General features: G+C 48.0%; 4 protein-coding genes across 4 annotated transcripts; 3 read left to right on the top strand and 1 right to left on the bottom strand.

Annotated features, from left to right (window-relative positions):
• Positions 1 to 695: 695 nt before the first annotated feature.
• On the top strand, positions 696 to 2,771 carry GLAREA_05549 (Cupredoxin; the record flags this gene model as incomplete). Its single annotated transcript, XM_008078838.1, has 1 exon — positions 696 to 2,771. The coding sequence occupies one exon, from the start codon at positions 696 to 698 to the stop codon at positions 2,769 to 2,771; it is 2,076 nt and encodes a 691-aa protein (XP_008077029.1).
• A 739-nt stretch (positions 2,772 to 3,510) lies between these two features.
• Positions 3,511 to 5,800, bottom strand: GLAREA_05548 (uncharacterized protein; the record flags this gene model as incomplete). The annotated part of the gene is made up of 2 exons (XM_008078837.1): positions 3,511 to 5,702; positions 5,749 to 5,800. The coding sequence occupies 2 exons, from the start codon at positions 5,798 to 5,800 to the stop codon at positions 3,511 to 3,513; spliced, it is 2,244 nt and encodes a 747-aa protein (XP_008077028.1).
• Positions 5,801 to 6,168: 368 nt separating this feature from the next.
• Positions 6,169 to 8,055, top strand: GLAREA_05547 (uncharacterized protein; the record flags this gene model as incomplete). Its single annotated transcript, XM_008078836.1, has 2 exons — positions 6,169 to 7,895; positions 7,941 to 8,055. 2 exons carry the CDS (start codon positions 6,169 to 6,171, stop codon positions 8,053 to 8,055), a joined length of 1,842 nt encoding a protein of 613 aa, XP_008077027.1.
• An 871-nt stretch (positions 8,056 to 8,926) lies between these two features.
• GLAREA_05546 (P-loop containing nucleoside triphosphate hydrolase) lies at positions 8,927 to 10,367 on the top strand (the record flags this gene model as incomplete). Its single annotated transcript, XM_008078835.1, has 2 exons — positions 8,927 to 8,995; positions 9,045 to 10,367. The coding sequence occupies 2 exons, from the start codon at positions 8,927 to 8,929 to the stop codon at positions 10,365 to 10,367; spliced, it is 1,392 nt and encodes a 463-aa protein (XP_008077026.1).
• Between the last annotated feature and the right edge of the window lie 327 nt (positions 10,368 to 10,694).

Genomic DNA, 10,694 nt, shown 5'->3' with positions numbered 1-10,694 from the left:
TAGGCTAGTTATCTTCTCGCATTTTTTCTGCAAGTCTTGTTCCGCTCCTCGTGGGAGGAAACCAACGCTTTGATTGGATATCGACCGGTTCCGGCTAGGAAAACCTCTACTGTACCTAGGTACCAGTACCTAGGTGGATTGTAAATTTTGACGACGGTGTGCCTTCCAAGTTGCTACTTCGAAGTACTCAGCACTCTACCTAGCCGATCCAAGCCCGATTGTGCCGGTCGGTAAGAAAGGGTCTGGGCCGTGGTACTGTTATCGTCGAAAATACTGCGACTTAGTACTGCCATCTTACCTAGACCTAGCTAGGTATATTGAACACTGCGACGACGCGCAGCTGGCCCTGCTGAGGCTATGTTTGCCGCCCATCGAATACCTTCGTTTGACCGTCTCGTCCGCCATCCTCCTTAAATCTTCCACGCGCTCTACCCGTCCTGCTGAATCCTGCACAGCGCCGGCCGTCTCTGCTACGTCGCATTCGAGGTACACTACGAGTCCGCCTCGATGTCAGCGCTGGAGGTGCTCTGATCGCTAGCTCATGGGCTGTATGAACATTATTCGAATGCTTCTCTTGCTGTACAGGTCACTGCCGAAATATTGGCTGAAGATGTGCTGCGTGGGCGTGTAAGGGAATCCAAAAATTCGAGTCGACCCGAGACCCCCATTCACGGACTGACGCACCGTTGTACATCATGGCTGTCGCGAAGGAAACACCCTACGACTCTTCCAGTGACGACGTGGAGGACATGGAGATGCAGGAAAGAAGTGACTCTCAGGACGAGACTCAGAACCAGCGCCTCCTGCCGGGCGACGATGCGGAAGCGATGGATGGTGTGGATTACAAAGTAGAATGGCACCTGCGGACCGTATGGGTGGTTGCGCTCTCTGTATGCGCCGCTGTTTTTGCATTCGCTATCCTCGTGGCCTTCACACGTACTTTCATCGTAGAAGGCAATCTAGGGCAACAGCCCGTGGACTTCGTGAGCGTGGGAGGTTTCCGAAGACCACCCGCCGACTACATTTTAGACCCTGCCTGGAATTTCGAAGCACCAGCCCAAGTGCGAACATACAATTGGGTGGTGACAGACATTGTAGGGAATCCTGATGGGGTCTTCAGACCGATGTTGACCATCAATGGCCAATTCCCGGGGCCGCTCATTGAATGTAACGAGGGGGACACGATCATCGTAGAAGTCGACAATCAAAGCATCAACTCTACAGCCATCCACTTTCACGGGCTTTACCAGAATGGCACGAACTGGATGGATGGGGCCACAGGCGTGACGCAGTGCCCCATCGCCCCCAGAAGGACGTTCAGGTATGAGTTCACGGTGTCTGGCCAATCTGGAACTTATTACTATCACTCGCACCAAGCGGTAACCGCATCAGATGGTCTTTTTGGCCCGCTTGTGATCCACGCCAGGAATGAGAAAGAACTGCAGCAAATATCCTATGCTTCGGATCGAGTTGTGATGCTTCAAGATTACTATCATGATGTTAGTAGTAAACTGTTAGAGTCTGCATTAGAACCAGGCAGCGAATCTCCTCCAATCCCAGACGGGGCTTTGATCAATGGGTTGAATCAGCAAGATTGCTCAAAGCTACCCGGCCGATTATGTGACAATACAACCTGTACTCAACCGCGAATGGATTTGCTCGCTGATGCGCATCATCGACTACGCATCATCAACGTCGGCGCTCTTGCGTGGTTCCAGGTATCAGTTGATGAGCACGAATTCAGTATCACCGAGGTTGACGGGACTGATATCATACCCACCAAAGATAGAAGACTCATGGTTAGCCCAGCACAACGATACAGTATAATGCTCAATACTGGTCAAAATACAGCCGACAACTTCTGGTTCCGTGCGAGAATGGTAACACATTGCTGGCAAGAACCAGACCTTCCTGGCCCTGGATTTGATGAGGTCAAAGCGGCCATACACTACACCTCCAAGAGGAGAGGAAAGGCAGCAGTTTCCCGACCAAGCACAAGACGGTGGAGTGCCGGAATGGAGGTGGAATGTCGCGACATGAATATATCCTCGTTTATTCCCGTCGAGTCCAACCCGACCCCAGTTTTCGCAGATCATAGCTATTACCTTCGATCTAATCTGGAAATCGGTGACTGGCGTCTGCAGCGCGGTTTCTTCAACAGCTCAACTTTCCGGCCCAATCTGCAGCAACCCACCTTACATCGATCTGTTGAAGGCTTAAGCAGTCGAAATGAATCCTTCACGACCAGTAGCGGCATCAACGGGCCCAACACGTTAGCATATGATATCAAGAACGATTTTCTAATACAGCATAATGGGATCCAAGTCGTAGATCTGATCATTCAAAACTTTGACGAGGGGAACCATCCCATGCATTTACATGGACATAAGTTCTGGGTCCTTGGTCAAGGGCATGGCATGTTTCCTGGCTATGAGGGATTGAAATTGGCGTCGGAGGGGAAAGGCTTACTTCCGGGGCAAGAAGGCGCCCTTGACACCCGTATCCGAAGAGACGTAGCTAGCACGGAAGGGTTTGGCTGGCTCGCGATACGATTTGTTGCTGATAATCCGGGTGTTTGGGCGTTCCATTGTCATATGGCTTGGCATTCTGAGGCAGGTCTGAGTATGCAATTTCTGAGCCGGGTTGAGGATGTCGCGCAATGGAGTATTCCGGAGGCGAATCTTGACTTGTGTGCAGCGGACATAGAAGAGCTTCGGAAAGGGGCGGCACCGCTAGATTCCAAGTGGTGGGGATTTGGTATAGGAGATTGAGGGCATAGGCCCGAATTCATAAGAAATGTTGGGAATCATCTTGGGTGTCAGAGTAAATAAAGTGAGAGTGGAAATGTGTTGTATAGTCTCGTGGCTCTTTACTTCTTGGCGATTTCGAAAATATCTTATTATATACATCGCCTCAAACCACTATACGATGTCCAATATCTTCTCCGAGAACCTAAAGTTAGATATTTGGTTTAGGTATAGAATTGGCAAAACCCCCTTCTAGACTATAAAGTAATCAAGACTTTCTATCATGTCTTTTCCGCTTTGTCATGACGACTGGTGTACATTGACAGTGCATTTACTACTAACCCACAATCTGGTTTCCACCATGGCCGTCAAACAATTTTGACAAATCAGAGTTCCACTCACACAGTATTTGACGTTAATTAAACACTAATACGAGGATGCCACATTACATTTATAGCTAAATGCTCATCGTTCAGAGGTTCGTTAATAAGCACCGAACGACCAGGCATTTTCAGTCTGCTTCAGCCACGTCTAGCAGAAATATGTTTTGTCATTTTTGCGTAAAGTCTGCATGCTCGTTACTATAGTATCTTCTGAAGTCTTCCCACTCATTAACCCATGATGCATATAGCATCTGTGAACTTGGTATCATTAACCTAAACACCAGACGGCCTCGCATCCACAATAAAACACTTTAACACCCAGAATTTTGCTCCAGCTCCATGCTAACCCATTTAGACAATACTCAAAAACAAGCCTGGATTCAACTTCCAATTAATTGCATTTTCCTTTTCTCTGCTGCTTTTTGCTCGAGCCGTGCTTTGGCAGCAGCAGCCCTCTCAGGGGGGATTCTTTTCCTGACCCTGGGGCTTTCTACGATTGGTAGTCGACTTGAGGTTTTGCCTGCAGGCGTCTTCCTGCGCATTTCAGGATTGGAGTTTTGTCTGACGATTTCCCCAGCCGAAACAGGTCTGGGGTTCGTAAAACTCGGAGGGCTTGATGGGATGTCGACAATGGATGGCTTAGGACTTATTCGAGATGCTTTTTCGTGGAAACCCCGATTCTTGTTCTGAGCCTGAAACGACTCAGTCGATGGCAGAGCCGACGTCAGGTCGCCAAAAGATAAATCCGAGAAATGAGTGGCCATGGGAGAATACTGAGCTGTGCCCAAGTGACGACCCTGTACTTTCTTCTTGCTGGAACCGTTGATGACTTCGGATAATGGCTGCAGAGCAACATCAGGCTTAAAAAATGGTGATTCTGTATCCGCCAGCCCCTTCGCAGGGGCTGGAACTGACTGAGCTGAAAAGGGGATGTAGCTTTTTCGCTTCCAGGTTGCCTCCTCACGAGGGTCAGAAACATCCTGGAGAGATTGTCGATCTCGAGAGGTCTTCTCTTTGTTCGTGGCTCGCTGCTCATGTGTGCTATATCGTCTCGACCTGCTAGCAATGCTATCTGCTTGGGATTCACCCACGGTAAATGTTTGGACCTCATCGCCATGACTTGGAAACGCTGGCCTGGCACTCTTCAGAGCCTGAATTTCTTGCTTTAGTGCGTTGACTTGGTCTTGCCGTTTCCTTAAGAGCTCCTCCGAATCGCGTTTCAAGTCCATCAGCTCATCGTATTCTCTCCGAAGACCTGCTAATTGCTCTTCCTTTCGCCGAGTCTCATCCTGGTGGGACTGTTGGATTTTCTGGTTCCTTTCACGTTGTTTGACCAAGTGAAGGTCCGAAGTTTTAAGCTCCTTAGCCAATTTCACGTTCTCCGCCTCCAATCTCTTAGTTTTCTTCTCCGCCGCAGAAATGCTTTCTCGAGCTCTAGATAACTCCTCTCGGAGTGTAATGATCTCCGTAGGTTCCCCTGCTAATCGTGTTGCTGGAAGACTATCCCTAGGTGCTTCCCGCTTGCCGTAGGGCTCCTCTACCGCAATACGAAACTCTTCCACTTGAGCCTTGTACTGCGCCACTATTGCTCTTAGCTTGGCGACATCTTTGATATTCTCTAATGAGTCCCCTGTATCCTCAAGACCCAGGTTGGTATGCTTCGAAGATAGCCTGGTGATCATATTTTCCATTTGAACAACCTTGGATTGCTCCAGTTGCAGTTTGTGGGCCAAATCTGCGGCTTCCGAATCTTTTTTCCTTGCATAGCTCTTGGCAAGGTCCTTGTATCTAAGTACATGCGCCATCTCAGCCAGTGCTTCTTCATGATAGGTCTTGTACTGAGATTTCCAGTATCTTCCCGATTCAGATTGCGGCATGTCTAGGTCCATGGTGACGTGACCGAGTGACTTGTCGGTAAAGTCGAGTACTCGTGTGAAGTCTTGCTCAGTCTCGTCATATGAGCCTGGTATGTGTTCATCGTCCGGCAAAACATTTGACGGCGGTGATGGTACAGTAGATGCCGATGCATTGTCTGCTCTTCTAGTATATTTGTTGCTGCGAATCTTCGGGCTCTTCTTTTGATCATCCTCTTTACCTTTCCGCATGTTTTCAAGAGACTTCGTTAAAGAAACGCTGCGTCCTCTGCGAGCGGATCGCTGCTTCGAGGGCGATTCGTCTTCCGATCTGTTGTCGGAATCAACGTCTCTAGATTTGGCAGCGAACGGTGTGTCATCTCTTTTCTTGGTGAGTGCTTTACACCCCACCGCCCCTTCTTTCTTATCCAGAGCCTCACTTCCAAATGATACACTTTTCCTGCGTGTCGCCGCAGTTCCTGGTGTCATCAGAATACCCCGCTTACTCGGCGACATGTTTTCTAGGGTTTCATCCAGCTCCAGAGTATCGCGATTTTTGTTCTTATGTATTGCTATTGAGGGCCTCTTCGAATCTAGCTGCTTCTCAACCTCGAGGACTGTCTCATCATGAAGTGCTGGAGTCCCGAAGAATGCGCTTTTCAAAGCCCGAGCAGCAAAGACTGGCGCAGGAGTTTCCGGTGGTTCTGCTCCAACATTGGCTTTAAAGATCAGTAAACGAGTTCTTTCCAGTAGTTTTGACCATACCAGTACCGCCCTCGCTATCTTCTTTTCCCCTTCCCAACCACCAACTAAGCATTTTCCGGTGGGTTTTCTATGGCAATACACAAGTAGGCACTTGTAATCCATAAGTAATTTTTGGTGTGAGAATAATATGAAGTTGTGTGATAGCGATTTTGGACTAGGTAGGAACGCGTCTCACAGCTACATGAGCAGACTTACGCGTTTGTTGACTTTGGATGTTTTGGGTTGCACACCGAGTGCGGGACAGCCCGCTATTAGCGCGCCGGCCGGGAAAACATTCAACCCAGGCCAGAGTACCGTTCAAGAAATAATTTGTTTCCATTGTTCCACAAATGCAAGCTCTATATAGGCTGGGTAATCCATAATACATCGTTCCAACTCATGTCGAAACAGCGAATATTGTGAAACTTAAGGTCATCAACTATGGTACAGAGAAAGCTATCGTCAACCATTGCCGAAGAGACGAACCAACCATCGAAAAAACAACCCACAGCTCAGCGCAAACAAAAAGGGCTTCCAGCAACCACAGGCGAGAATATCGAAGTTTCTGCACCACATCGTCAGGGAGCCCGCACAGGCGCTGGAGGCGGACGTAGCTCAAGACAGTCGGAAGAGGACGGGCATGGGGAGACTGCAGATTCAAGCACCGATTACAACGCCAGTACTGAGGATGTTGAGAGTGTCAATGGAGTCGAGAGGGTTCGAATGGAAGTTGATACGCCCCGACGACTCGAATCGAATGTGTTAATGTCTGAGCCCGGATATGGAGTTAGTAATGGCGCCCCTAGAATAAAGTCCCATGCGATTCACTCGACCCCCTTAAAGTCCGCAAGACCGTTGGACAGCAATGATGGCCCGGATATTCAGAAAAATTTCGATCGATCAGCTCGCAGAAAAAGCACCAGAACGTTGATAGAGCAGGCAGTGCTTGGCGCTACCAGTGACAACGACGATGAAGATGGGCAGGTTGCTCGGTACATTTATGAATCTGATGAAGAGGGGGAGGATGATGGCACAGATGCCGAAGTAATCGATCAGTCGATGGGTGCTAATGAGGTTTCGGAATCCCCTTCCAAACGAAAGAGTCAGGAGAAACATGCTCAAAATCGGCAAGCATCACCGGACCCTACTTTGAGTGATCTTTCGGCGCATGAGAAATACTTCTTTCAAAATCGTGGTGGTCGAATTAAGACGTCTGACAACAATCTTTCTTCACTGGCGCTCCTTGATCATGAAGAGTATTTCAACTTAGTGCGCAAGTATGAAGATCCGCATGTGAGAGGTGTGAAGGCCGTGCAAGAGTTATACGCAAGGTCCTTTCGTCAATGGGACTTTGAGCTCTCCCAGCAATTTAGTTTGTGTTTATACGGCTGGGGATCTAAGAAGTCGCTCCTCATGAAGTTTGCCGATCATATCTACAAATCACGACCTGTGGGGAGTAGTTCCAAAATTGTTGTTATAAATGGCTACGTGCATAACTTGACAATTAGAGATGTTTTAAATACTGTGGCAAGCGCTATAGCCAACGCCAGCCAAAAGATTGGATCGCAGGCGGTGGAAATGATCGATAGTGTGGTAGCGCTACTCGAGGAGAACCGTTCTCAACGTATCACGTTGATTGTTCATTCTATCGACAGAACAGCTCTCCGAAGGCCACTTGCACATGCCATACTTTCACGACTTGCTGCTCACCCACAGGTCCGGCTTGTAGCATCCGCGGACCATCCTTCATTCCCACTGTTGTGGGACAGTTCTTTACGTGCTGCATATAATTTTGTTTTCCATGACTGCACAACATTCGAGGCTTACAATGTGGAGCTTGATGTCGTAGATGAAGTACACGAACTTCTAGGGAGAAGCGGTAGGAGGGTGGGTGGTAAAGAAGGAGTCAACTATGTGCTGAAAAGTTTGCCCGAAAACGCTAAAAATTTGTTTCGGATCTTGATAGGAGAGCAACTGGCCGTTATGGATGGCACCTATGGAAATAACGGCGGTGAACCACTGAACTATGACGATGTCAATGAGCATGATTCAAGATGTGTTCCATCGAATAAAACGGATGCAGGCGTCGAGTATCGAGTATTGTATCAAAAGGCTGTGGAGGAGTTCATCTGTAGTAATGAGATGAACTTCCGCACCTTGCTGAAAGAGTAAGTCAAATGCTGTTTGCTCTGATTAGGTTCTAACGACGTTAGATTCCATGACCACCAGATGATAGAGAGTAGAAAGGATCCCTTGGGGGCGGAGATGCTTTCTGTTCCATTTAGAAAAGAGGAATTAGCAAACATGTTGGAGGACATGATGTCATAAAAACCGCTATATCGAGTAGTATACTTGCCATATTTTGGTTGAACATGGCGCAGGAGTCATGCAGAATGTTCCAGGGGATGGGAGGTTTCACGTATCCATAACCGGCTTGGTTCCATCGAAACACTCTATATTTCCTTAAAATACAGGTATGCCACTTTCAAATAGTCTTGTTGAGATGGAACTTCACCCACTCTGTCGAAAAGAGCTGAGCGCCGGTTCATTTGAAACATAACCAACTGGTCTCATCAAGGCACCCTGAGCTGTTAGATATGGAAGACGTTACTCACCACGTACATATGTCCAACTTTTGGTGAACTGCCGAACTGCTGGTGATGATAACAGGCAGGAAAAGCATATTAGACAACGATTATAATTGCCATTTTGCACTGGCGCCTTTTATGTTGGCTGTTCGAATTGTCCGGATTCTCAAGTATATACCTACCTAGGTAGATATATAGATTGTGAAAGGACTGGCAAAGATGCTGGAAGACGTTCTTTAACTATCACGTGATTACTTCAACAAGTACCCAGGTAGCCTCTGTCATGACAGAAGGGATATCTAGATTCCTAGGACCTCCAGCTATCCCACAGGTAAGTGGCGACCTCTGAAGCAGTGTAGCTCGTAAATATACCAATTGGAAGTCGTCGAGAACCATTTCCGAAATCCATGAAGAAAAATCGTACAGTTTGCCTGAACCCACATTTCTTGATGCCAAGGAGTTACGGTTGATCCGTGCCTACTGTAGTTTTTTCCAAATATTGCGCTGTCACAGTCAGCAAGTAAAACACCACGATTCGATGTTTGGACTTCAATACTCGAATGATACGAAGACCCCTCCAAATATTTGGCAGATCTTTGGAAATATTGAGGATGACTAGAAAACCTCCGGAAGCTCCACTAGTCGTCGTTCTCGGTGCTACTGGCACCGGCAAATCTCAGGTATGAGTGGACCGTACTACTTTTGACATCGCCATTCTAATGTTTTCAGCTGGCTGTGGAATTGGCGACACGTTTCGAAGGCGAGATTATTAATGGGGATGCTATGCAAATGTATCAAGGTCTTCCTATTATTACCAACAAGATAACGCCAGAGGAACAGCGAGGCATCCCCCACCATTTGCTAGGAACTATCGCCATCGATGAAGAGCCATGGACAGTCGGATTATTCAAGAAGAAAGCTACACAAATCATCCAAGAAATAAGGTCCAGGGGACGTCTGCCGATACTTGTAGGAGGCACGCATTACTATACACAGTCATTGCTGTTTGACGAAACATTGGTCGAGACAGAGGCCATGGAAAGACCACGAGCGACCTCCTCGGATCATGAAAGTGAACAAATATATCCTATTCTGGACGGGACAACAGAAGAGATGCTGCAACGGCTGCAAGAGGTCGATCCCACCATGGCAAATCGCTGGCACCCAAAGGACAGGCGGAAAATTCGGAGATCTCTGGAAATATATCTTACGACTGGCAAACGAGCATCCGACATATATGAAGAACAACAACAACGTAAGACTGCTAAGCGAGTAGGGTCAGCTGCCGCAGAACAAGACTCAGCAAGTTTACCGGTTCCCAAGCAATCGGTCATCTTGTTCTGGGTTCATTCGGACCCTGAGGTTCTGAAGCAGCGACTCGATGCGAGAATTGGCAACATGGTGAAGATGGGTCTGCTTGATGAAGTGATGTCCATGAGTAGCTTCCAAGAGCACGAAAAGATGGCTGGGAATGTCGTTGACGTAACAAGAGGAATTTGGGTGTCCATTGGTTGGAAAGAGTTTGAAAAGTACCTCTCCGCTCTGAAATCGACGGAGTGCTCTTCTGAGGATTTGAACAAACTCTATGAGCTTTCCATCGAGCAAATACAGACTGCTACACGTCAGTATGCAAAACGACAGATCCGTTGGATACGAATAAAATTAATGAACGCTCTGTCAGAGGCTGGGTTGCGGGAGAAACTCTATGTGGTTGATGCCAGTTCTGTGGCCAAATGGGACGCGAATGTGTCTGCGCCCGCCATTGAAATCACAGGCAAGTTTCTCAACGCTGATATTATGCCTCTCCCCCAAGAGGTCTCTCCTATCGCGAGACACTTGCTCACGCCGGATGAGGGAGTCAACGAAGTGCAAGAAGGCATTCGTCAAGAATGCCAATTGTGCCACGTAACGATCGTCAATGAACTCCAATGGCGGGCACATCTAGGTAGTCGTCGTCACAGAGCACTCGCAAAGAAACGCCTAAAGAACAGTAGGTCACATCTAGAAGTTGTACCCACTGCCCCCCAATGTGTCGAAGGCCCAGTCACTTAGTCAATATTGCGACCATACTCCAGGCTGCTGCGGCAACCCTAGCTGTCGAGTCAAATGAGATTGAAGTCCAGGGTTTGCTACCGCCTCCGGTTGCATTTAGACGTATTTCTTCGCAATTTCTAGCACGTCCGTCGGAACTCCTGCAAAATGGCACCCTGAAGAGCCTACTACATCCACCTGCCAAGTACTACCGGTAGCGAAGCTAAGATCTCAGGAGGTAAGCTGAGATACCACTTAGAACATCCAAGTACCAGGTAGGAATAGATTTCTTGTACCCTGCCCGCATGTGGCTCCGTGGAGGTGTCTTACACTTACTGTCCGACCATA

Source organism: Glarea lozoyensis (genome assembly GCF_000409485.1).
Source record: "Glarea lozoyensis ATCC 20868 chromosome Unknown GLAREA10, whole genome shotgun sequence".
NCBI classification, from domain to species: domain Eukaryota; kingdom Fungi; phylum Ascomycota; class Leotiomycetes; order Helotiales; family Helotiaceae; genus Glarea; species Glarea lozoyensis.
This window is presented reverse-complemented; position numbering and strand designations above follow the sequence as displayed.